Source organism: Leptodactylus fuscus, chromosome 2 (assembly GCF_031893055.1).
Source record: "Leptodactylus fuscus isolate aLepFus1 chromosome 2, aLepFus1.hap2, whole genome shotgun sequence".
In the NCBI taxonomy this organism is placed as follows: Eukaryota; Metazoa; Chordata; class Amphibia; order Anura; family Leptodactylidae; genus Leptodactylus; species Leptodactylus fuscus.
Genome location: NC_134266.1, coordinates 74338173 through 74362789, shown reverse-complemented (window position 1 = coordinate 74362789; position 24617 = coordinate 74338173). Strand labels below are relative to the sequence as shown.

The 24617-nt window shown below is 41.2% G+C and overlaps 1 protein-coding gene across 8 annotated transcripts in view; it reads right to left on the bottom strand.

The window, feature by feature from the left end:
* Nucleotides 1–24617, bottom strand: part of KDM6A (lysine demethylase 6A) — a 93161-nt gene that overhangs the window by 14742 nt on the left and 53802 nt on the right. The window contains exons 8-18 of one of the 8 annotated variants that reach the window (XM_075263996.1): nucleotides 24257–24291; nucleotides 22417–22510; nucleotides 21510–21636; nucleotides 18564–18662; nucleotides 17394–17613; nucleotides 16738–16872; nucleotides 16134–16289; nucleotides 15713–15805; nucleotides 10405–10509; nucleotides 9910–10305; nucleotides 4592–5367 (exon numbers count right to left, since the gene is read on the bottom strand). In XM_075263996.1, coding sequence (XP_075120097.1) covers nucleotides 4592–5367; nucleotides 9910–10305; nucleotides 10405–10509; nucleotides 15713–15805; nucleotides 16134–16289; nucleotides 16738–16872; nucleotides 17394–17613; nucleotides 18564–18662; nucleotides 21510–21636; nucleotides 22417–22510; nucleotides 24257–24291 — 2236 coding nt within the window. The remainder of the gene's footprint in view (nucleotides 1–4591; nucleotides 5368–9909; nucleotides 10306–10404; nucleotides 10510–15712; nucleotides 15806–16133; nucleotides 16290–16737; nucleotides 16873–17393; nucleotides 17614–18563; nucleotides 18663–21509; nucleotides 21637–22416; nucleotides 22511–24256; nucleotides 24292–24617) is intronic. The other 7 variants (XM_075263997.1, XM_075264000.1, XM_075264001.1 and 4 more) reach the window with 7 other exon arrangements.

Below are 24617 nucleotides of genomic sequence, written 5' to 3'. Positions count from 1 at the left end.
ATGGCTTACAGTCACATGTCACTGCATATCATCCAAATGCATCCACTGCAAACTCACCCTCACAGCAGAAGAACATATGTCGTGTTCATGGGGTCTTAGCCTTACACAGTGTATTTCTGTCAAACAGGATCTGTGCAAATTTTTCTACATTTTCCTGCTTGGTTTAATGGTAACTTTGCATTTTCGTAATCCAAATTTAGTCACTGTCCCACCTACTTATCTTGCAAAATTTCATTTCAGGAAAGGATTTAAAAAAAAAAAAAAACCTTGCAAAAAGGACTACTGCACCCAAAAACTCCGACCATTTTAATTTTTGAAATTTTCCAGTAGCTACTGCATCGCCCCCCATGGCTTATACTCGAGTCAATAAGTTTTCCCAGTTTTTTTGTGGTAAAATTAGGGGCCTCGGCTTATACGCGAGAATATACGGTATATACCGTATTTTTCGGACTATAAGACGCACCCAGGTTTTAGAGGAGAAAAATAGGGAAAAAAATTTTCAGGCAAAAAAATGGTAAAATATTTAATATATGGGAGTTGTAGTTTTGGAACAGCTGCAAGGCCACATTGACAGGTGACCCTGCAGCTGTACGGGGACGTATAGGGCGTTTTTTTTGTGGGGCCAGGTGTAGACCGGGCATTTTCAGACACAGGGATACCTAATGTATATGTTTCACAGTAATGTTATACTTTTATATGTATTCTAGGGAAAGGAGGTGAACTTTTATTTATTTTTTATTATATTTTTTTTAAGTGTTTTTTTTTTTTTTTTTACTATTTTAATATCCCCCGCCTAGGGGGCTTGAACCTGCAATCATTTGATTGCAAGTCCCATAGACGGCAATACAAGTGTATTGCCGTCTATGGGAGATTCTATACATTACTATCGCGGAGGGTCATAGACCAGCCGCGATAGTAATATATATCTATGACAAGCCTGGGAGCCTTCATTAGGCTCCCGGCTGTCATCGGAACAGATATTACAGCAGATGCCGGGGACTGTCTTAGCTGCCGGGGCCTGCGGATTGCCGCGCTACTGCCGCTGAAGAAAACCAGCGGTGGCAGTAGCGCGGCCATGCTGCAAACCCACATTCAGACTATAAGACGCACCCTCATTTTCCTCCGAAATTTTTGGGGAAAAAAAGTGCGTCTTATAGTCCGAAAAATACGGTATATATTTTGAACCCTAGGGAGTCCGATTGTCCATTGTTTATAGAATATACTCCACTTCAGAATATGCTGAGATTTAGGAGAGCAGGCACGTGAAATGAAGATGCCTACAATACATAGTGCCAGACCCCCGCTCTTCATGATGTTCCAGTCCAGTACGGTTGCCCATTCCCCATCACTGTTTAGATGTCTCAGTTGCATCTAAAGAGTACACAGCAACGACCATCACAAACCAGTTTCAGGTGATTTGTGGTTTCTGATCTGTGAGCATTTAGTGATCTAGTTTGCAGCAGTCTCGTGGCCATAGGCAGCAGCAGACTGAAAAAAATCACTGAGGTCTATGGATGTATTTTCTAGGCATGCAGGGAGGGAGGGAGAAGATAAGATATGACATTTATTGTCACCTACTGTCACTTTATTTTAATGAGTCACTGGTATCTATAGCGGTGCTATCTTCTATTGTAATCCCGCTTGTCCTGTGATGTAAATGAGGTGACTGCTCTTAAGTATACCCCTACAGAAGTGGGAAGTGCCATGCTATTATTAGGCTTACTGGTCAAAATAAAACTGCAGGATTTAGTAGGATTTTTTTTAATAGATGGAAAAAAAAAATAAATCCACGTTTCTATTTAAAAATATAACCAATATAGACACCAGGATCTGTGGAGTCCGAGTTGTGCAGTGAAAGTCAGAGCCAATTTTGGGTGGAGTCTGTGATAGAATAAAGTTACAGACATGTAAACTATTATTTAAAATATTATATAACTAAGTATTGTATAATTAGACGCAGAATGTGTTACACATTTACTATGGTTACTCGCCACTGACCATGGCTGTCAACCACGTACGAAGAAGTTGGAGTCAGGCTGTGGAAACATATTGACTCTGCCTCCTGACTCCACAGTCCTGGTAGAATCTTACATTCCCAAATCCTCCTCAAAGTCAAAGTTGAAAATGAGCAGGGATGGGGCCAGGGGTAGGCTGGTAAGTGGATGATACCTGAGCAGTCTGAACACGCACAAACCAATGGGTGGTTAAATTGTTTAAATGGAACAGAAAAACAGACAATGAAGATGTGAACCCAGTCTTAGGCTCCATTCCCACGGAGTAACGTGCCGTGCATTCAGACACATATACACGTGTCAGAGTGTGAGAACTCAAAACAGATCCCATTCACTTCAATGTGTGCCGGCTTACCGGTGCTACATATTGAAATCAATGGGAGGCTTTTTAACGCATTGATTTCAATGTGTAGCGCCCGTAATCCGGCACACATTGAAGTGAATGGGATCTGTTTTGAGCGCTCACACTCTGACACGTGCATACGTGTCTGAATGGGCAGCGCGTTACACCGTGGGAACGGAGCCTTATAAACGCTCACACACACCTTAACAACATACTAATTTGCTATGCCAGTGGTCATATGAAGATAATCATCTGCTAATTCCTTTTAAGATGGCTTTTGAAGTGTTTTAATGCATTAGCACATTTTACCCCTCTTTAGCAACATCTCATCTAAAGTCCATGCTTCTTCCCCTAGGGACACCAGGGATTGTACAAGGCAGTAATAGGCTAGGAACGTCTTTCCCCTCACATTTAAAAATGGCAAAGCAGCAGAAAATGGTATAGCTCTAAAGAGCCCCAACATTGGTCACCTTCTAAATGCCCCCCATTGTGCCTCCCCTGCCAGAAGTGATGACGTCTCGGCAATGACGTGATTGAATGGCCACAGCAGAGCCATTGGAGGAAATGTCATCACTGAGGCCAACGACTGGCTGCCGATGTCACATGACCACATCACCCGGCACATTGTAAATGAATTGGAGGTGGCTTTTGACAATCTACATAAGAGAGTGGCTTGGTACATGGAGAATACAAAAAGGCGTTGTGTTATTGCTTTTACTACAGCTACCAAACAAGATCAAAGCACTGGAAAAGCAACTAAAGGATCCATCTGGAGATGGATAAATGTCAGCTGGCTGGCCTGGCTGCTCTAATGCTCCCCCAGGAAATAAGCAAGTGTACCCCTCTCCGGTGTGAACTAAGTATTGGGGAACAATCTTTTAGCTATGTAATGTATATTACCAGCCTTATCAACCATGCTGCAAAGGCAGCCGTATGAACTAGAAACGTGGGGGAAAAAAAGCATTCAGTCTTTTAAATACATAAAATGCTCATTGGAACACTATTGAGAAATAGTAATATGGTACCCGCATGCATTGTACGTACTAATACTTGTACCAAAGTGTAACTTTATTATAACCAGCAAGAAAGAAAGAATACTCACACGTCTTCACAAAAACCAATCTAAAATGCTGTTAATACCAAGGGTTAAATTAACGGAGTATTTGGAGCATTTTTCTTCTACCGGTCCCCTCTGAAATTATAGCCCCTCCCCCGGCTGTATGCAGGATGACTCCGCGTGTGTCCACTATAACACTGGAGCTTAGCATGTGGACCTACATATCGCTATGCAGACTGACCACCAGGTGGAGCAAAACTATAAGCAAATGCCAAAGCTCTTCAGTAGATGAGATTGCAGTATATCACATAAATAACATACAATGTTCATTTTTATCCTGTATAATAAGATTATCGCAATAAATACAATTTTTAATGGTTAAATAGTGGGACATTTTTAGAATACTTTCTGAATTGTTCGAAAAATGTAGCAAAGAGCTTCCATTTATGAGGTACACAAGATTATATATTAGGAAACTGTACTATTTGTCTTTGAGATTAAGGAAACATTTGTGTCTCTTTAGTTACAGGTGCTGGGGCTGGATGACATGGCAGTGTGCAGAGCGCTGGACAGAAGCAAACTAGGAAGCAGAAGGAGTTCCTTGGAGGTGTATGATGTATCTAATATATTTCCCAATAGAACGTATACATCTTGGAGCACTCTCTAATACGGGGTATAGTAAAGTGTGTTCTCAATTTTACATAATCCCACACACAAAAAAAAACCCCAATATGAAAAACATATAAAAGTACAGCAACAACTCTGTACCCTACTGTGGCCATATAACAGTTTAGATTTCCAATGGATTAGCATATAAGCATACGTTCACATGGCAGAATTCAGATCTTGCACCAGTATCTGAAGATAAATAAATCTCTCTACTACTCTTTCTATCTGTAAATGAATACGAGGCAAAATAATAAACAGAATACTGCTGCGGATATATTCAAAAAGGAAAAAGGGAATTAAAAATTAAATCCAAGATAATCCCCCGCCCCACACCCCTTTCTTAGCAGGCAACACAGGTTGAACTATTGCAGGCAAAAATGCAGGAGATAAATTCACATGTGAACATGCACTGTAGCCAGCAAACATACACAGGTGACATCACAAACATAGAAATCATCTCTTTACACAAGGTATATGTTGCATTAGGGGTTACAACAAAAATGGACTTACCGACAAGCTTTTAAAACCTCTGTCGAGCTGGGGTATATGGAGACTGACATGGATGGTATGGTCTTAGGACTTGGTTTGTGGGTAGTTAAAGGAGGGTCCTTTTTTGTGGGGCTCTGAGAGTCCTCAATTCCCTCTCCATTGACTGTGTCAAGTCCACTGTGGGGGCTGTTAAGGCTGATAACACTGTTGGTCATAGTCTGTTCAGTAGATTTCGGAGAAGGTGTTGCTGTGGAAATGGCTGAAGAAGGGGAGGAGGCAACAGAATTCTCAGTTTTTGTATGAACAGCTGGATGTATATTGTTGACTTTGTCACAGGTTCCAGTACCCACATTGTTATTGGCTTTTCCCATCAACAAGGCAGAGAGCTGAGGATTGTCTGAACTAAGTAAACCTGGTGACTTAGAATCTCCATGGCTAGGGCTAGGAACAGTATCTGCCGTCACCTGATGGACATGATTAGGAAGTCCCTCTATACCGGCAGTGCTGTTAGGTGTCCCTTCAGAAAGCCTGCTTGTGTCAGGCACTGATCCATTTCCTGAAGGCTTGCTCTCTTTGGTTAAAATAATGCCTTGTTGTCCACCTGAGGTAGCAGTGTGAGAGGAGAGGTGATTGAGAGCAGCCCCCTGTGTTACTGAATTGCTAGGCATGGTAGGATGTCCAACCTGATTTTGTATACCAGTGCCAGCTGCTTGGAGTTGCTGGGAAGGCCCAGTGGAAGAAAGAGGTCGTTCACCATTAGGACCTGCCGAATGTGAATTCTGACCTTTATGAAGCCCCTGAAAAAAAAACAACACACATTAATGCAATACAGTGACTTAAAATATGCATAAAAGGGTGTTAAAGGGAGTCTGTCAGCAGAAAAGCCATTGAGAGTGGTGTTTCTTCTACGTTTTCCACAGATGCCTTTCTTATTCGGCAATGCAGCTCCATTTTCATGAAAATCACTGTTTTATTCCCCCTCTCCACTCCAGATCACAGCCCTTAACTGCAGACTAAGTTAAGCAATGAGGAGCTTTGGCTCAAAAAAAAAAAAAAAAAAAAAAAAAAAAAAAAGTAGCAAAATTTGCATAAGGATAAAACATTGATTTTCCTTAAATGGAACTGCAATGCAGAATCAAAGGCATCTTCAGGAAATATAGAAGGCGCCATACAAGATACTCATAAATACGGATTTTCTTGCTGACAGATTCTCTTCAAGGCAACATTACAGTGTGTCACTGGGCCTGTGCCTCCATGGCCCCATTCATTGAGATGTTTGAGTGTAGGCTGCAATACAGACAGAAACCATAACTTTCCTGAGTTTTGTTCCCAGCTCTTAGTCTCATACACGGTCGTGTGTAGGGCGCCATAGAAATAAAAGGACCAGTGTGCTAGCCATGAAAAACACAGCCAGCACACTGTCATGTGCTTAATGGCTAATGCCTATACACAGATCTGGGTTCAAATATCACTCAGTATAAAAGGAGTTGTGGTTGAGCATGTGCAATGCTTCTCCATTCATATTTATGTAACCACTGATAGTACCCAAGAGCTCTATTCAGCTCCTCTTTGGCTGTCCCAAAGAAATGCCTAAGGCAGCAAAGCACACTCAACCTCCACTCCATTCATGGACACACACGAATGTTAGGACAGGGTGAGGGGCTCAGCAGTCAGACCCTTAACATGGGGATAGAAGTGCACATTATCAAATTGTAGATCATGAACTCTATGGCCTTTCAAATTACTGCAGAACGGAAAGCAAGTTCAAGGGCACTAGGATCAGTGAAAACTGCACAAAGATGATATCTATAGTACCGCTGCAATAGCCAAACCAATGTAAAAATAGAGATAGTTTGTGTTATTATCTCCCCTGCCCTACAATACATGCTGCAGAATGTCCCTGGTGTGTATAGCCTTTGACCACTTCTGAACTGCCCATAGACTATTTATGTCCGGAAAGTGGTTGCCGTGTTCTGACAGGACATACCAGTAGAAGATCGTGCAGCTGCTGATACTGAGTGTCGGCTGTAACTTCTGCCGGAGCTCCCAGAGAGAAGGAAGGGAAATTTATTACCTTCCCTGCCTTCTCAATCGCTGTGTATACAGCACTCAAAGAGCTATGCGCACCGCCATGATGGGGCCGCCCTCTGATGTGGCGGTTATGTGATCCACTGGTGTCAGCATATTACAAGAGCTGCTGGCTCCTACAGGACCCAGATCAGCGTTATAAGATGTAAGTAGCGTGCAGGACGCTGTATTCCTCCTGCAACTGGGGCTAAATGTACCAACCCCAGTCACAGGGAAAATCAGTCTCATCATAGAAAAAAGTGATCAGATGTCCCCCAAAGGTCTCTTAGATTTAGATGTCCCCCACCCCCGATGACACCATACAAATAAAAATTACTGTAACGGAGAGGAAAAACTATTTTATAAAGTTTTTCAGTAGCACTTTGTGTTAAACTAAAAAAAGAAAAGTGAAAAACAGACACTATTTCCTTCCTATTTTGTTTATATTTTCCCGGATATAAAAAAAAATATAATAATAATAATAATAATAATAATAAAATTAATACACATTCAAAAAAAAGGGAAAAAAAAAACAAAAAACAAAACAAAACATAAAAATAAAGTCCTATGTGTCCCCAAAAACCTAAAATGTGTCTGGTCCTGGACCACAAATTGGCCCGGTACTGAAGTAGTTAATAATCATCTCAGTTGCAGTCATGTTGTTGCCCACATAAAGTATTTAGCAGTTTTCCTCAGAAAATAATAAAGACTTAGTGCTGCATTAAACATTATAACCAGCAGCGTTCACACAAAACAAGATTGCTGAGAAAAAGGTCACTATAATTTTGCCCAATAAATTGCAGTTTTGTTATAAAATCACTTTCATCTTTTTCTTCAACCTGCAAGTAAAATTTACAAATATGAACGTAAGATGTGAACGTCTTAGATCACGATTTATACTTTACGATCATTCTACAAGCTGCTCCACAAAAAAAACAAAAAACAAAACAAAACAAACCCAGTTCTTAGGCAACAACTTCTATGGGGCCCAACCATGTAATTCAGAGCGATTATACAACCAGATCTTCCTTCAGCATTCATTTCCTCATATTGTCAATAACCACAACATAGGATAAGGATACGGACCCAGGGACTACACATGGTGGTAATGATACAGCATGACCGTAACTCATGGGTGAATTTATGGCTTCCTTATGCAAAAGAATTCCACAGACAACCTTGAGCAAAATCATAAATCGGACTCGGTCAGAAATCCATCCTCGGGGTATTTTACACTACAGTACTTTTTGGTGTTTTAGCTGCGCTTTTCATTGAGAAAAATCATAGCCAGATGTTATATGCTATTTATTAACACATTATGAAGACACTCACATTATCTGGTATATTGGAAGTGCAGAATTTTTTTTTATAAAACGCATTTTCTTATAGATTTCATTATAGCAAAAAATAAATGAAAACACATAAAAACAGTGCGTTCATAATAACATCCACAATATGCTAAGAAATATAGGGGTTTTATTATTAAAATAAATAAATAAATTTAAAAAAAAAAAATGGCCTGATAAAGCTGTGCGACGGAAGCCTCAAGCAAACTCACTAGACTATGAAGTTCCTGGGTGTGACTGACATCTCCCTTGTGACGTTTGGAAGACTGAGGGAGATGTCAGTCATGGCCAGGAGGTATGAGCAAGCAAGTGGACATTGTGACTAGGCAGAGGCTGCTCCTTTTCCCTGTCACTACTTGGGTTACTTTGAAATATATTCATTCCAAAAATGTATAACAGCGATGACACTGAACGGTGAGGAACGTGCTCTCTTACCCCCAGTACTCGTCTATGGATGAGTACTATCAGGAGGGGAGGGGGCGTTCCTCACCGCTCTCACAGTACAGCACTATAGGCGCTGCTGTGAGGAAGAACATACCTAACTGACTGTCAGAAATGCTCTTCTGACAGTGAAGAGCTACGGTACCGGCACCGATAGCTCTTCACCGGGGACACAGAACGGGAAAGCAGATCATGTGCTGTATTTGGGTCACTGTGGAATTTCTTGTAGTATATTACACTGCATGTGCCCGAGGACGTGAAAGGTCCTCTTCAAAGTTGTAATATGGCAGGGTATCATCCAGGATGAGTTTTTATACGTAATACTGACTATCTGTAAAGCACTGGAGAATATATCAGCACTACCAAGAGAAATATTATTATTCATTATTATTAAGCAGTGGAAGCCTTCTATTCACACACATACTCATTCTCCAGAAGTAAAAACAGCTCCTGTATTTTAGTCATCTAGGTTGTATCTTGCAAGTTGCTACAATATGGACAGAAATGCAGAAAATTCATTGGGGTAGATCCCATGGCCATCATCAGGTTACAGTAACTTGTGAGTTACAATGTGACCGCATTTACTTGTGCTTCAAAACATGTGCTTAGGCCAAAGTCACCATGAAGATCTAAGATGATGAAAGTGACAGAAGTACTGAGTTTCATACCATTCAGATAAGTATATTATTTTATAAAATCCTACACGTCAATGCTCGCATTCTTAAAGATCAATATTTTAATTAAAAACGTTACCACATTTAATAACCAACTCCTCCTCATGTCCACACCTCTCAATACTTTCCCGGAAGGTGTAATAATTGTGTAAGACTTGCACTTTTATTGTTACAGTTTGTGCTGAGGATTTGCAAAGTGAAATGCTCCCATTGACAAATCTGTAATGCATTTTTCTCACAGACACACTCAAAAAGTAGGGAGTATGGTGGAGTGGGGTGTAAGTGGCTGCCCTACGGGTGCTCACCCCCAACATACACAAGGATCCGTTGCTTTACAAGAAGCCAATTTACCCATCAGTATATTTTTGTGATAAGTAAACTGGAGCACCCAGATGAAATCCCCACAAACACAAAGAGAACATATAAACTACATTCAGATGATGAACCCTTGGAATTACTGAAAAGTTGTATGAGGAAAATGATCCCTAAATGACGTATTGGGTGAATTTGTAGGTAATGACTTGCAGACTAAAGAAGTTCATCTAGAGAAAAGTGAGAATGTAAGTGCCCAGTGGGACGGGAAGCCTAAATGTACAGTTGTAAACCATCAGATACACAGATGCATATAAATCAATCTGTACACAATGCATGTAGCATGAATAATGAAAAACACGGCACAACGCGCCCAAAGACAGTCACACATAAGTAAACTAATGTGCAGATCTAACTCACAATCCATAATGATTTGATATCAATACAAGATGAAAGCTAGTGTATCAGCTAAGAAAAAAAAAAACGTATGTCCAGTTACCTGAGTGGAGTTAGACAGTTGGTTTTTCCACGGCTCCTCTGCGCTGCTGGTCAGGTTTGTGCGGTTATGAGGTAGAGCGAGTGCGTTTCGCTGTGGGTAAGGCACATTTCCATTACTTCCACTTCCCGTTATGTGATTATTGCCTAACATAGTGTCTGTACTACCCATCGTCCCTGTGGTATTGCAGGAAACTAGTCCTGCAGGAAAGGGTCCATTAGCCACAGGCTGCACAGGGCAAGCTGGACGGATTCCAGGCTGAGTGACGTTGAGCGCTCTGGTTAGCGCAACTTGATGCTGCTGACCGGAGACAGAGTTTGTAGGCAGTGATGAGTCAGCTGTTGGCCCATTAGCAATTCCAGTAGGTCGTACCTGTGCAACTCCTGTTTGTCTTATCTGCTTTAGTATAAAGAAAAAAAACCAGCAGTCACAAATGTGTATACCACAGAGTAGTTATATACTTTGTATTGTCTTGGAAAACATGAACATGGTCCGTACCTGCTGGTGCTGCTGCATTAAGACAAACTGACCCTCCAATTGCTCCAACAACGCTTTTTGTGCAGGACTTAAGTTATTCCTGTTTGCTCGAAGCTGTTCCAATTGCTGGAATTAAAAGAGCATCATAACTAAATAAGCTTTCTATTAAACTTTTTTTTTTTTATGTAGATTGTGGGCCCCACATAGAGCGCACAATGTACATTTTTCCCTATCAGTATGTCTTTTTGGAATATGGGATGGAAATCCATGCAAACACGGGGAGAACATACAAACTCCTTGCAGATTTTTTTTTTTTGCTCTTGGTGGGATTTGAACACCAGGACTCCAGAGCTGCAAGGCTGCAGTGCTAACCACTGAGCCACCGTGTGGCCCCGCTTTCTATTAAACTTTTTGTCAATTTATGCTCCACACTTGATTTTAGCTTATGAATACCGATCAAAATAAAGCGCAAATAACATGACCTTATGTATCTACTGTAAATATTTCAGTTTTTTATTTTTATTTTAAATAACTGGAAGATTGAACGTGACAGTAGTTATGCAAATAGGTGGAAAAGGGGACAAGGCACTGATGCCGAGACTGGGATATCAAAATCTTATTCCCTGACAGGTTTTCAACCGGTGATATCTCTGGAAATAATGTAGATAGCACTGCAACCTTAGAGTCATATGAAAGAGGAGAATCTCCTCTTTCATATGACACCAGGTTTGAACATTTTATAATAATTGAGATATAACTGTTTGAAGTGACCCTCCCCTCATAATCTTTACAACTTATACAGCCCCCTACTCCATTCAAGTAACAGTGAAAGGCAAGGATAGCTCTTATTACAGATGCAAAGGAAAATGAAAAAAAAATGCAGGATTTCACAGAAGGGATCCTAAATGCATTAATAAGTATATTACAAAATATTTATTAACACCACAAATACTGCCAAAAAATCAAGATGTGCTAAAGTTTACTCTTTAAGCTAGTTGGAAGAACTGAAAAAATATTAGTGTAGCAGCAAGTATACAGCAGATAAATGGATTACAGCAGATTATTTCACTTCCTTGCACTATTTATGAGATTACTGTAGTTTAACAAGAGACCTACCAAACCCAGAAGTGGCTACAAAATGAATGGGAAATATAGAGGAGGTACTTCTCCCTTCTGCTTAATACACTCCTGGCTTTGGCTCAAAAAACTGCAGCAAAAACTAAAAAAAAATAAAATAAAAAAAATAAAGCTGCTTTTCCACAATTTGGGATTTTTCGCCTTCACTGGGCAAAACCTTGATCTTCACAGTCTAATCATAAATTCATTATATATATATATATATATATATATATATATATATATATATATATATATATATATATATATATAAAAAAAAAAGTGATAGTAACTGGAGTCAGTAAACCGAACTTCCTACTGAATATTTTTTTTCACACTCCAATGTAACTTGCTCATGTGTAACAATTTCCTGTAGTAAAAGGAAATATAAGGCTTTTCATTAAAATCTATATTTAATTTCAGAAATCACAGATGGTATATATAGGGATCCTGAATAAAGGGATTTTTGTACTCACCGTAAAATCCTTTTCTCGTTTCATTGGGGGACACAGCACTTTGGGTATAGACCTGGTCACTAGGAGGCGGACACTAGGAAAACGAAGGCAGTTGGCTCCGCCCACACAGGCTATACCCTCTCACTGGTAGTACGCTCAGGCAGTTTTGTACCACAGCAGTAGGAGAGAGTTCAAAAACAAGAAAAACGAGTACGGAACCAACAACCACCAACAAATCCTAAACTTGTGAAGAAGCAAAAAAACCCAGTGCAGAAAAACAACACCACCTGTGTCCCCCAGTGAAACAATGAGAAAAGGGCAAGTACAAAAATCTCTTTTTCTTGCATATTTCACTGGGGACACAGCACCTTGGGACGTCCAAAAGCAGTCCCCGAGGGGGGTAAAAACAGACAGCCATGCAAACAATCACCGCACTGACGCCTGCAGAACCTCGCGACCCAAACTGGCATTGGCATAAAACAGAATGGATCTGGTAAAATTTTGTGAAAGTGTGCATAGAACCCCAGGTGGCAGCCTTGCAGACCTGGGAAACAGAAGCCTGATGCTGAACAGCCCAGGAGGCACCGACAGCCCTGGTAGAGTGACCAGTCACATAGAAGGGCGGATCCTTACCCTTAAGCCGATAGGCTTCCTTAATGACAGATCGAATACATCTAGAGATGGAAACTTTACAAGCAGACAAGCCCTTCCTAGAGCCCTCTGGAAGAACAAAGAGCATCAGAGCGGCGAAAAGGATCCGTGAGCGCTAAGTAGACTGGACCGCCTAGACAAGATCCAGGCAGTGAAGGGAACACTCACAAGGATGCTTAGGCTCAGGACAAAAAGATGGAAAGACAATGTCCTCATTGATGTGAAAAGAGGACACCACCTTAGGAAGAAAAGATGGTGGAGGACGAAGAACAACCTTGTCCTTGTGAACAACCAAAAAGGGAGACTAGCGCGACAAAGCCGCCAGCTCAGAAACCCTACGAATAGAAGTGATAGCAAGAAGAAAAGCAATTTTTCAGGAAAGAAAACAAAGAGAAATTTCCTTTAGAAGCTCAGAAGGGGGAGCCTAAAGTACCTCAAGAACGAGGTTAAGATCCCAATCTAGAATGGGAAGAACCACCTTGAAAAAAACCCAAAAATGCTGAGAACGGTCAGATAAAGCAGCAGGCTGACGCCTTGAACGTCTCTGAGGAAGAAGAGGACTGTTACCCCCATTAGCTTCAGAAATGAGCCTTTCCAAGCCCCTACCGAAGAGCTTCCCTGCTCACCTTGAGAAAAAGGAAGAGCAACCACAGCCTTTTTAGAAATGGGCTCAGCGTTCCAGGAACGGATCCAAACAGTGCGACGCATAGCCACAATATTAGCCGTGGCCTTAGCAGAACAGCGAGCTGCTTCAAAAGAAACATCACATAAGTATTTAGAAGCATTTATAATCTGATCCACCAGAAGCTGGTTGTCCTGTAAAGCTGTCTTATCAGAATGACCAGCCCTGAGCTGTTTGTACCAGGCAATGCAGGCCTAACTAACCCAGGATGAAGCAATAGAGGGGCACAAGGCAGAGTCAGCTGCTGAAAAAGCCAAAATGGTGGCTCTGGAGAGCCTGGCAATGGCAGGATCAACAGCTGGAGGCTCGGACCATTTAGAAATGTATTTCTCAGGAAACGGAAAAAGAACATCCGACCTCCTGGTAGAAGAAGGGCCGATCCGGATGAAGCCACTGTTCCTTCAAAATATGGTGAAACACCCCATGATTTGGAAAAACCAAAGGTGGACGACTGCTATGGCGGAAGGAGATGTCCTCCTGAGCAACAGCATCCGGGTTCTCCTATATCTGAAGGGTATCTCGTACTGCATGGACAAGCTCCCAAGTAGCAGCTGCTACTGATGTGCCTGACTGAAGCTCCGGTTTGGAGTCAGAGGCGTTCCTAGAAGAACCGGAGTAAGCAGGAGGCGACCTAGATCCACCTGTCCTGGAGGAACCATGTGGAGAACCTCTATCTGGAGAATGCCCAAGAGAGGGAGAAGAAGACCGAAACCTATAGGCGGATGACTTAGTCCGCTTGTGAGAACAGCCCCTGGGACTGCAACGACCCCTGATAGTTTCAAAAACAGCAACTGACTGCGCCACAATCTGGGCAGACAGCCGCTCCACAGAAATCGCCACAGACTGAAAAAAAAAGCGCCGCCAAAAACACCATGGAGGATCCAGCAGGAGCCCACCTTGACATACTTACCTATCTGGTGTCTTCAAGCACAGCAGGGTCAAAACATCGGTGATACCTTGCACATAGTAGTGCGGTCACCGGAATCTCCAGCCGCCGATGCAGCAAGTAAAGGATGGGGATTGGGTGACTGTGAGGCGCTCTATAAAAGAACGCTTGCAAGGGGGCCATTCTCACAAGCGGACTAAGTCATCCTCCTATAGGTTGTGGCATGTACACTGACAGCCCCCTGCCCCTGAAAAAGAAGAAAAAATAAAAACAATGTAAGGGTGCATTCACACTGAGTAAACGCTAGCTTATTCTGAACGTAAAACACGTTCAGAATAAGCGGCGTCTAAAGCAGCTCCATTCATTTCTATGGGAGCGGGGATACGAGCGCTCCCCATAGAAATGAATGGGCTGCTTCTTTCACTCCGTGCAGTCCCATTGAAGTGAATGGGGAGTGCCGGCGTGTACGCTCCGGCATGAGCAGAGCTTGCCGTATACGCCGGCACTCCCCATTCACTTCAATGGGACTGCACGGAGTGAAAGAAGCAGAACATTCATTTCTATGGGGAGCGCTCGTATCCCCGCTCCCATAGAAATGAATGGAGCTGCTTTAGACGCCGCTTATTCTGAACGTGTTTTACGTTCAGAATAAGCTAGCGTTTACTCAGTGTGAATTCACCCTAAGACAGGAAGACCTGACTCAGGTCGTGTCTGCCTCCTACGACATTAGGTTCAAAACTGCCTGAGTGCAGTGAGAGGATATAGACTGTGTAGGTGGAGTCAACCACATCCGTTTTCCTAGTGTTTGTCTGCTAGTGACCAGGTCTATACTCAAGGTGCTATGAAAATATGCGAGAAAAATAGAATGTCATGGAATGGGATCTCTTTCTGTGACTTTATATTTTATTTGAGGCTGAGGTTAAAACATTTACGATCTCCAAAGCCCTGGTATTGCACTACAGAAAATATTTTAGAGACCCTGCATAGAAGCCGTGCACTAGGTAGGAGTCAGTTCCAGTAAGTCAATTTTATAACGTACATCAATTATAAAGAGTACAATCAGGAAGACACTGGGGACCCTTTTAGTGCATATTCGCTAGACCTTGCTACGCACTTGACCGTGAAAAATAGTACTTTTTCACAATAGAGCATACATCAGAGTGTAATACATTTTCACATATCTCTCAAAGACATGAAAACGCAAGTTCTATTTCTGAACGGGTCAGTCACGCAGATTCGTGCTAACCGTTGCATTAATGGTCTGCGCCCAGGCGGACAACCCTGTTATTTGAATAATCATCTATTCGGGCAAATCGCAGCGTTTACGTCCCGTGGGGCCCTGGCCTAAAGGAAGTTTTCCAACTAATGCAATGTAGTAATGTGTAGTTGAGGACCCCATTTACTTGGTCACATGGATAGGCAATAGTGGTGTTTGGTTGGAAAACTCTTTAGAAGAAAAACACTATTAAACAATGTTCCTTAAAAATATATGAACCAAATGGCATGCTTCATATTACAATTTAGAAAAGGATTTGATACCTGTAACTTCTGTGGGGGCAAAGACCATGAATGTAGTTGTTGAGCTGGGGTATGTGACACTACATGGCCACCACTCCAAGTTTCAGAAGAGTTCTATGCACGGAGGAGGAAAAAGAAAAAAACAAAACAAAAAAAAACAAACATGAGAATACACACATTATGCCATAAAGAAAACATGGAAAGTATGCACAAACTACACAAATGCAATATATTAATATATTAAAACATATGCAGAAAAAAGAAAGAAAACAATTGGGCCTGCCATCCCCTCCCTACTGAACCAGTAAATGTAGGACTATCATGTAAAAGCATGGAAAGGCAAACATCCTCTATGTTGTATGTGAATGCGATGGTTTAAAAAACAAAAACAAAAATAAAAACACAGCATGAGCCACATACATTGCTTTGCCATGTGAAATACCTTTGCAGGACTAGAAGTTCTTTTCCTCTTGGCAGGACTTGACAGTTCATCTACCTGGCTAGAAGGAATCATATGTAGTGGCAAGGACTGCTGTGAAATTGGTGTTTGACTGAGGCCTAGTACAGATTCAGCATTCTGATGATGAGGTTTACAGGCCTACGAATTATAAGAGAAAATATAGTTCTGTACAGTACGTATTATTTTCCCAATGGGAATCTGGGTTTATTTTATTTTTTTTTACCTTTTAAACCACCTTTGGACAAAAGTAAAAGACAAAAATATCGCTCCACATACAGGACTGCTGGCTCTGGTTAGTGAATACCAGCATTGACAAAAAGAAAAAAAAAAAAAAATGACACGATGTGATAAAAAAAAAAAGTCTAATGTGACGGGGGTGTAATGGGTTCAAAGATGATCCACAAAGGTTCTTAGTTGGTACCCAAAATGACCTGGGCTTCTAACCTAATCTCTCCCTGTGTGTGTTTGCCTTTGCCTACGTGCGTATGTACACAACCAGTTGATATGCTCAAGTAAAAGAAACTTGCTAAGTAGCAAAAGTAACTTTTCAAGCTGGGCGTTTGCAGAAAATAACCCAACTTCTCACCTGCTGTGCTGAGTTCATGGCACCCTGCCTGGAGGTAAGCTCTGCGGGGATTGGTAGGCTCCATGCCTCCTCAATACTAGGAAGCAATTTAGTTTTACTCTGTAGACTACCTTGTGGAAGGTTACACAACTGAGCCTAGGAAAAATTATGTAAAAAGGAAATTTAACACAGGCCTAGTTTATCACGAGCATGTCCACTACAACTTCCTAAAGTGCCGAGTGATTCCCGGCAGCAAACCATCACAAATTAGAAATTAAATCGGGTAACCAGGACATAACCTTTGTGAGTAGAAATTAAAATAGGTGGAAAGTTAACTCATGAGACTTAAGAATGCAACACAAGTCAGTAAAGCCTGCCTTGTGGTTTCCACGTCTATGGCAATTACATATACACTGAACAAAAACAATGCACATTAAGATACGGGAACAGAATGGATGAAGTGACTTCTGGAATAGTTAGGCCACACTTTCTTAGTGCACGCCTCAGAATGAAGTGTGCAATGAAATGATGTTATGGCAGATAATTCAGGAGATTGCATTCTGATTTACATTCTTATGGTGAATGGACATGATTCAAGGTCTCAAAAAAAAAAAAAAAAAAAAAAAAAAAAAACCCCCCCAAAAAGCAGCTGAGAGGTGTGATAATAAATGGTATACCTGTAAATACTTAATCCGTGCTGCAAGTGCAGAGGTATTACTACAATTTTTGCTCCGTGTGGCATTTAGGTAGCATTTGATGGCATCCTGAGGCTGGTTGCATGATTCATACAATGTGCCCAAGTCCATCCAAGCCGCAGCATGGCCATGATCCAACTGGACAGCACATATATAGGCCTGCAGTGCATCCATAGGCTGGTTCTGCTGCTGATACAGCACACTGGAAAACAAGATCGGCATTAGAATGACTTCTACAAGACTATGGTTTGTATTCTAACATTAACCCCTTCCTGACATCAATCGTACTAGTACAGCGCATGCCGGGTGTTTAACTATGGCGGCCACCAGAGCTTCCCAGTGTCTGTTGTTTTATACAGCAAACACCAAGCGCTAATGCCCGCAGTCAGTGTCCGCACCGATCATGGGCATTAACCCCTCTGGCGCCTTGGTCAAAGCTGACCAAGGCGCCATTTTACCAGCGGTACCTGGACACCGCCATTTTTCCGGCGATCGCAGGCACTCTGAGCAAGATCCGGGGCCTGTGCCCTTAGACTGCCGGGAGCCTTGTGAAAGCTCTCAGGCTTGTCATTCTATACTTTCTATTGCAGGCTGCTCCATGTAGTCTGCAATAGAAATGATGATATTTTGCAATACATTACACCCTAGGGGGTCTAATAAATGCAAAAAAAAAAAAAAAAAAAAAAAAAAAAAAAAAAAAACACTCGGTCTAAAAATCTATGATAAAAAAATATTAATAAAAAGTGATCTAAGCAATAGCAATTCCCCAACATGGTATCGCTAAAAAGTACACCTGGTCTCGCAAAAAAATACACCCTATGCATCCATACATGGAAGTATAAAAGAGTTACGGGTGTCAGAATATGGCGACTTTTGGAGAAAAAAAGCTTCCCAGTATAGTTTACAGAGTAATTAATCATGAACAACAATTTGTCCCGTAAACATTAAGACCTCATGTGGCTCTAAGAGCGCAGTCAAAAACAGAAGACAAAAATCGAAAAATTCCCGCGGTGAAAAGGGGTTAAAGGTTGATATGTTACTCATATCAACCAATAATAAATTCATTTTTGAAAAGCACTGTAAGAGTGCTATGTGCAGCAAAACACATATTGTGTAAATTACATATAGAAGCAAGAGACAACTGGCACATACCCTATGGAACACCATGTGTCCGCACTCGCCTCTGACTTATCGATAGATTGCCTGTAGGATATAAAGGCATCCTGAACCTTGCCAATACTGGAGTAGCACCTATCAAAACATATGAAATATACAAATGTCATTAAAACAAAAAGAAATCCACATTCTTCAAATAAATAAAGTTTTCTATCAATCCAAAGGGATTACAGTAGTCTAACCACTAGGCCTCAACCAAACCCAAGAACAAGAATTAAGGTCCATCCTGGGTTACAACTCACATGTAATAGCACTGCTGTGCAGGAGAAATACAACACGGAATAGACAGTAGTTGGCAGAAGCATTGCTGTGCAGGTAAACAGTAAGCTTGTTTTCAACCTGCAAATTTGGGCTAGGGAATTTATTCTTGTATCAGCTGGATTATTTGGCCCGAACCTGGCTCAGCTCTGCATATTGTTCAGTTCCTTTAAGCTGTACTAAGTACAATAAACTCCAGCAGATGTACAGTCATGACCAAAAGTTTTGAGAATGATACAGATATTAATTTTTACAAAGTCTACTGCTTCAGTTGTTCTAATGGCAATTTGCATATACTCCAGAATGTTATAAAGAGTGATCAGCTTAACAGCAATTACTTGCAAAGTCAATATTTGCCTAGAAAATGAACTTTATCCCCCAAAACACATTTCAACATCATTGCAGCCCTGCCTTAAAAGGACCAGCTAACATCGTTTCAGTGATTGCTCCATTAACACAGGTGTGGGTGTTGATGAGGACAGGGCTGGAGATCAATCTGTCATGATTAAGTAAGAATGACACCACTGGACACTTTAAAAGGAGGCTGGTGCTTGGCATCATTGTTTCTCTTCTGTTAACCATGGTTATCTCTAAAGAAACACGTGCAGTCATCATTGCACTGCACAAAAATGGCCTAACAGGGAAGAGTATCGCAGCTAGAAAGATTGCATCTCAGTCAACAATCTATCGCATCATCATGAACTTCAGGAGAGAGGTTCCATTGTTGGCAAAAAGGCTCCACGGCGCCCAAGAAAGACCAGCAAGCGCCAGGACCGTCTCTTAAAAGTGTTTCAGCTGCGGGATCGGGCTACCAGCAGTGCAGAGCTTGCTCAGGAATGGCAGCAGGCAGGTGTGAGTGCATCTGCACGCACTGTGAGGCGGAGACTCTTGGAGCAAGGCCTGGTCTCAAGGAGGGCAGCAAAGAAGCCACTTCTCTCCAGAAAAAACATCAGGGACAGACTGATATTCTGCAAAAGGTACAGGGAGTGGACTGCTGAGGACAGGGGTAAAGTCATTTTCTCTGATGAATCCCCTTTTCAATTGTTTGCGACATCTGGAAAACAGCTTATTCGGAGAAGACGAGGTGAGCGCTACCACCAGTCTTGTCTCATGCCAACTGTAATGCATCCTGAAACCATTCATGTGTGCAGTTGCTTCTCAGCCAAGGGAATCGGCTCTCACAGTCTTGCCTAAAAACACAGCCATGAATAAAGAATGGTACCAGAATGTCCTCCAAGATCAACTTCTCCCAACCGTCCAAGAGCAGTTTGGCGATCAACAATGCCTTTTCCAGCATGATGGAACACCTTGCCATAAAGCAAAGGTGATAACTAAATGGCTCAGGGAACAAAACATAGAAAATTTGGGTCCATGGCCTGGAAACTCCCCAGATCTTAATCCCATTGAGAACTTGAGGTCAATCATCAAGAGACGGGTGGACAAACCTGACCAAATGCAAGCATTGATTGTGCAAGAATGGACTGCTATCAGTCAGGATTTGGTCCAGAAGTTGATTGAGAGCATGCCAGGGAGAATTGCAGAGGTCCTGAAGAAGAAGGGTCAACACTGCAAATATTGACTTGCTGCATTAACTCATTCTAACTGTCAATATAAGCTTTTGTTACTCATAATATTATTGCAATTATATTTCTGTATGTGATAAAAACATCTGACAAACACACACAAAAACCAGAGGGCAGCAGATCATGTGAAAATAGAAGATTTGTGTCATTCTCAAAACTTTTGGCCATGACTGTACGGACCGTTTCTCAGCCCAAACTCACTGTGTGAACCTGGCTTAAAGGGGCACTATCACTGGGAATACTCATTTTCAACTAATCACATCCTTGCATAGCCTTTAGAAAGTCTATTCCACACCTACCTTTAGTATATAGATTGCCTCAGTGGTTTCTGAATAAGTCCGTTTTTATGCATATGCTAATTAGACTGGTGCAAAAATACATCTTGCACCCCCTTCGCTATTGTTTCCTATGCACAGGCTGCTGCTGATGACTCAGCTTCCTGTTTTCACACACACACACACACACACATATGAGATAATAGCAGAGACGAGTGCTGCTGGGAACTTCCTGTGCTGGCTGGAAGCTCATTAGCATATGAATAAAAACGGACTTATTCAGAGACCACTGAGGCCATCTACATACTAAAGGTAGGTGTGAAGTAGCATTTCTAAAGCCTATGCAAGGATGTGATTAGTTAAAAATGACGTTTCCCAGTGATAGAGCCCCTTTAAGGGAGAGCTGCGACTTCTTTATTGTGAATATCATGGTAGTCTGTACTGTTCACCTAGCAATATGATACAAAAATCTATGCAATAAACTCCTGTAATTACTAATAAATAAAAAAATTAAAAAAAAAAAAAACATGGGGGAAAAAAAGTTTACATAAAAGAGGGAACTGTAATAATTGACCACTGACTCCTGGCCCTCCATTATTGCATTGATTTGAATAGAACCAAACAGAATATCCATGAAGGGGAAAAAGCTGAATTGGAGCGTTGTGCAATAATAGTAAAGCGTAATTCCTATGGTTACCTATACTACGATTACTATTCATGAAACACCTCTTTTCTGTTCACAATAATTGTAGAAATAAAACAAGCAAAAATTATTGCATTTATAAGAATCTAAAATAAATTATTACCTTCCAAGGAAATACCAGGACTGACCAGAGTTGGGATCTGCCTCTAGCGATCTCTGCAGATACTGAATAGCATAGCTGGCCTTTGTGGCTTTATCTCCCAACTGATCAACAGTGTGATGCATCCATCCTAGTAAAATGTAAGAAACAAAAAAAAATCAGAGCCCAAGCAAAATATGGAAAATATATAGAGGCCACAATTTCCAAGCACAGTAAAAACCATCTTAGCGTTTCAAAGGAATATTTTGATCCAATAACTTATGCCAATAAGACATTAAATGACCCAAGTTACATTTTATCCAGCACAAGCCCCACAGTCCAGACTGCATAAACACCACCTCATAGCACACCTACTATGTAGAATGGGTAATACTTGCTGGGTAAGACATGGCTGCTGTCCTCTGAAATAATACAACTACTGAGTGCAGCACGGAAATGGTACACAATTTCGTCGCAAAAGACTTTTTCTTAAGTCAGGGATGTTAAGACCACTTTGGAAATACGGTTCTGGAACACATCCCGTTACCAAAAAATAGCATTTGTAACTGGATCTTAGCGCAAAACCTGTTGATGTCTGATATAATTCATTTAGTGAGAATCTGTGGTTAAGCTGTGTGTGTGTGTGTGTGTGTGTGTGTGTGTGTGTGTGTGTGTGTGTTACAGACAAACGAATGCTGTATACCTGAACGATGAGACAGCAACAAGAGTCAATTAATGAGATGTGTCCCCTCCACAGCGGTCTCAGACTGGTGACCACTATGGTCCAACACATTTATTGCCACTAATATACTTATGCTTGAATAGCTTGTTGGATATTGCAAGTGTATTAAGAGGAAACATTTCAACAAATCCTATGGCCACACATAAGAGAAAGCTTTTAGCCACAATCCAGCGTTAATGGTTTACTTACCCAACTGCTGTAAAACAGTTGCTTTTACTTGAATAGGAAGGTTTTCAGTCTGCAAAAGTTGCTCATATGCTTCTTTAGCAGAGTGGTACTTTCTCTGTTAATGGAAACAAAAGTTAAAGTTGTTGAAACTCGTCTGATACATATAGCAAGGCTATGTTCACATGGCAAGAAATACCTTCTGTTGGTATACATTATCTCTCTAAATCTTAACATTCCAAGATTCTCCTATGCTCCAGAGAAAATAGTACACAAATGGACCTGTCACAGGAACTATGAGGAGAGCTCTAGTGATGTAACAGTTTACATATGGACAGATATCAGTGGACTGCCCATGTCACCTAGGGTCCGGGGGGCTCAGCGAGAGGTAAGGGAGCGTTCACACTACCGTCGGTGTCTGACAGCTAGTGTCCGTTCAAAATCTTGTGTGGACATTAGCAGCGGACACTAACTGTGTCCGTTACATTTTGCATTGATTTAAATGGACATCGGGTGCGTTCTTTTACTGTCCATGGGTATCCTTATGTGTCCGTTCCCAAAGATGTCCGACCTTTCAAGCGGACAGCAAAAACCTACCGAGGGTAGTGTGAACGCCCCCTAAGAGGCAATGTTCCTGCAGTGGGTGCAGTATTGGAAGCTGAGAAACCACCTCAGATGTTTCATGAACCAGGAACAAAAATCCAGCCAATATAACCGTATGGTTATGTTCAGTACAAGGGGACATAGGGAAGTTTCCTGGTATCTATGTTAAATGGAGATCAAACATTCTTTTATCACCTAAAAAGATATTTGTATTTTACTTTAAAGTGTAACTCCCCTTTCTGCCCTGCTATTGTGTCAGGGGATGTTTGGTGACCAATTTTGCAATATACTCTATAACGCTATCTAAATTTTTTATTATAAAACATATTGTAATTCTTGGCAACCCTAAAACTGAGATGGAAAGCGGCAAATTATTCAGCTCATATTTCCTTAAGGGGGCATAATCCCTTCAAATGGCTGTATCTTCAGTTTTATACTACATAGAACAAGGATTCTGGAATCACAAGAAAGCTGAGATTCTCAAGCTATAACAGTCTGAGATATCCTTAGTGAAAGGCAGAGTCAGGAACCAGCTTAATATGCAGTAATTCTTATATCTCAGCGTTAAGATACCAGAAGCATTTTTAGGTGGTATAAAACCAAAGGTATACCGTAGCCATTTGACATGACCATCGCCTTTGGGAAATGCTTCATCTGTATGTGCCACATGTGTACGGACAATGTCTCTGGCATTGCCTAGTTTAATCATTGCTTATAGGCACTTTATCTTTTTTTCTATTAAAAGCAAGTTTGCTAGATTAATAAAGTATATTACATACATTACAATTCATTCAAGGTAAAACACATAAATGGCAGTAGAACACCGTGTATGAACCAGCCTATATGTAAGTATGTACTTCGCGCTAGTGGTAAATGAATACCTTTACCGGTACAGTGGGTGAGTACATCGCCATATAAAAGGGTATATATATTTCATCTACATACCATCCAACTAGTTACACTATGGCATGATCTACCATAAGCATCACCCAAAAGAATAAACTAAAATGAAAATATATGGTATTGTTCATTAGATTAGATGCTCCGAAATAACAGACTTTTTCGCTATAGTTGAAGAAACTAACATTGCATTCAGTAGGCAGGCTTTTAAGCTCTTGGCCACAGACAGGGAGGAACAGCAAGGTACTATAATTTATCTAACGTCAAAATATCCATAAACGTAGATCCAAAAGCTGTAAGCACATCCGATTTATTGGCTAAAGCTGTAAGAAGTTTCTCATAGGGAACAAAGTCATCTTACCTGTGTTTCGTACAAGTGAGCAATGTGAAACTGAACTGTTTAAAGAGGAAAAAAAATAATATTAGAGGCCGTTAATCTGATGGAATAAGAGTAGAAAAAAAATGAAAGAAGCCTAGGGGCTGTCCCAACAAAGTGGCCACACTCTATAGATGACTGATAGTCCCTCATACATGGACACTGGGCACATTAGGTTAATGTAATAGACCTGTGCTGATTTCTCACCAAAACAATGGCAACTGGTGGCATTATCTATCTGTAGTATGTGTTCTGTCATTGGCCTACACATGTCTATACTATATAGATCTATGCATAAACACACACCATGTACTATAGGAGTTATCAACATCAGGTGAAAAGCAAA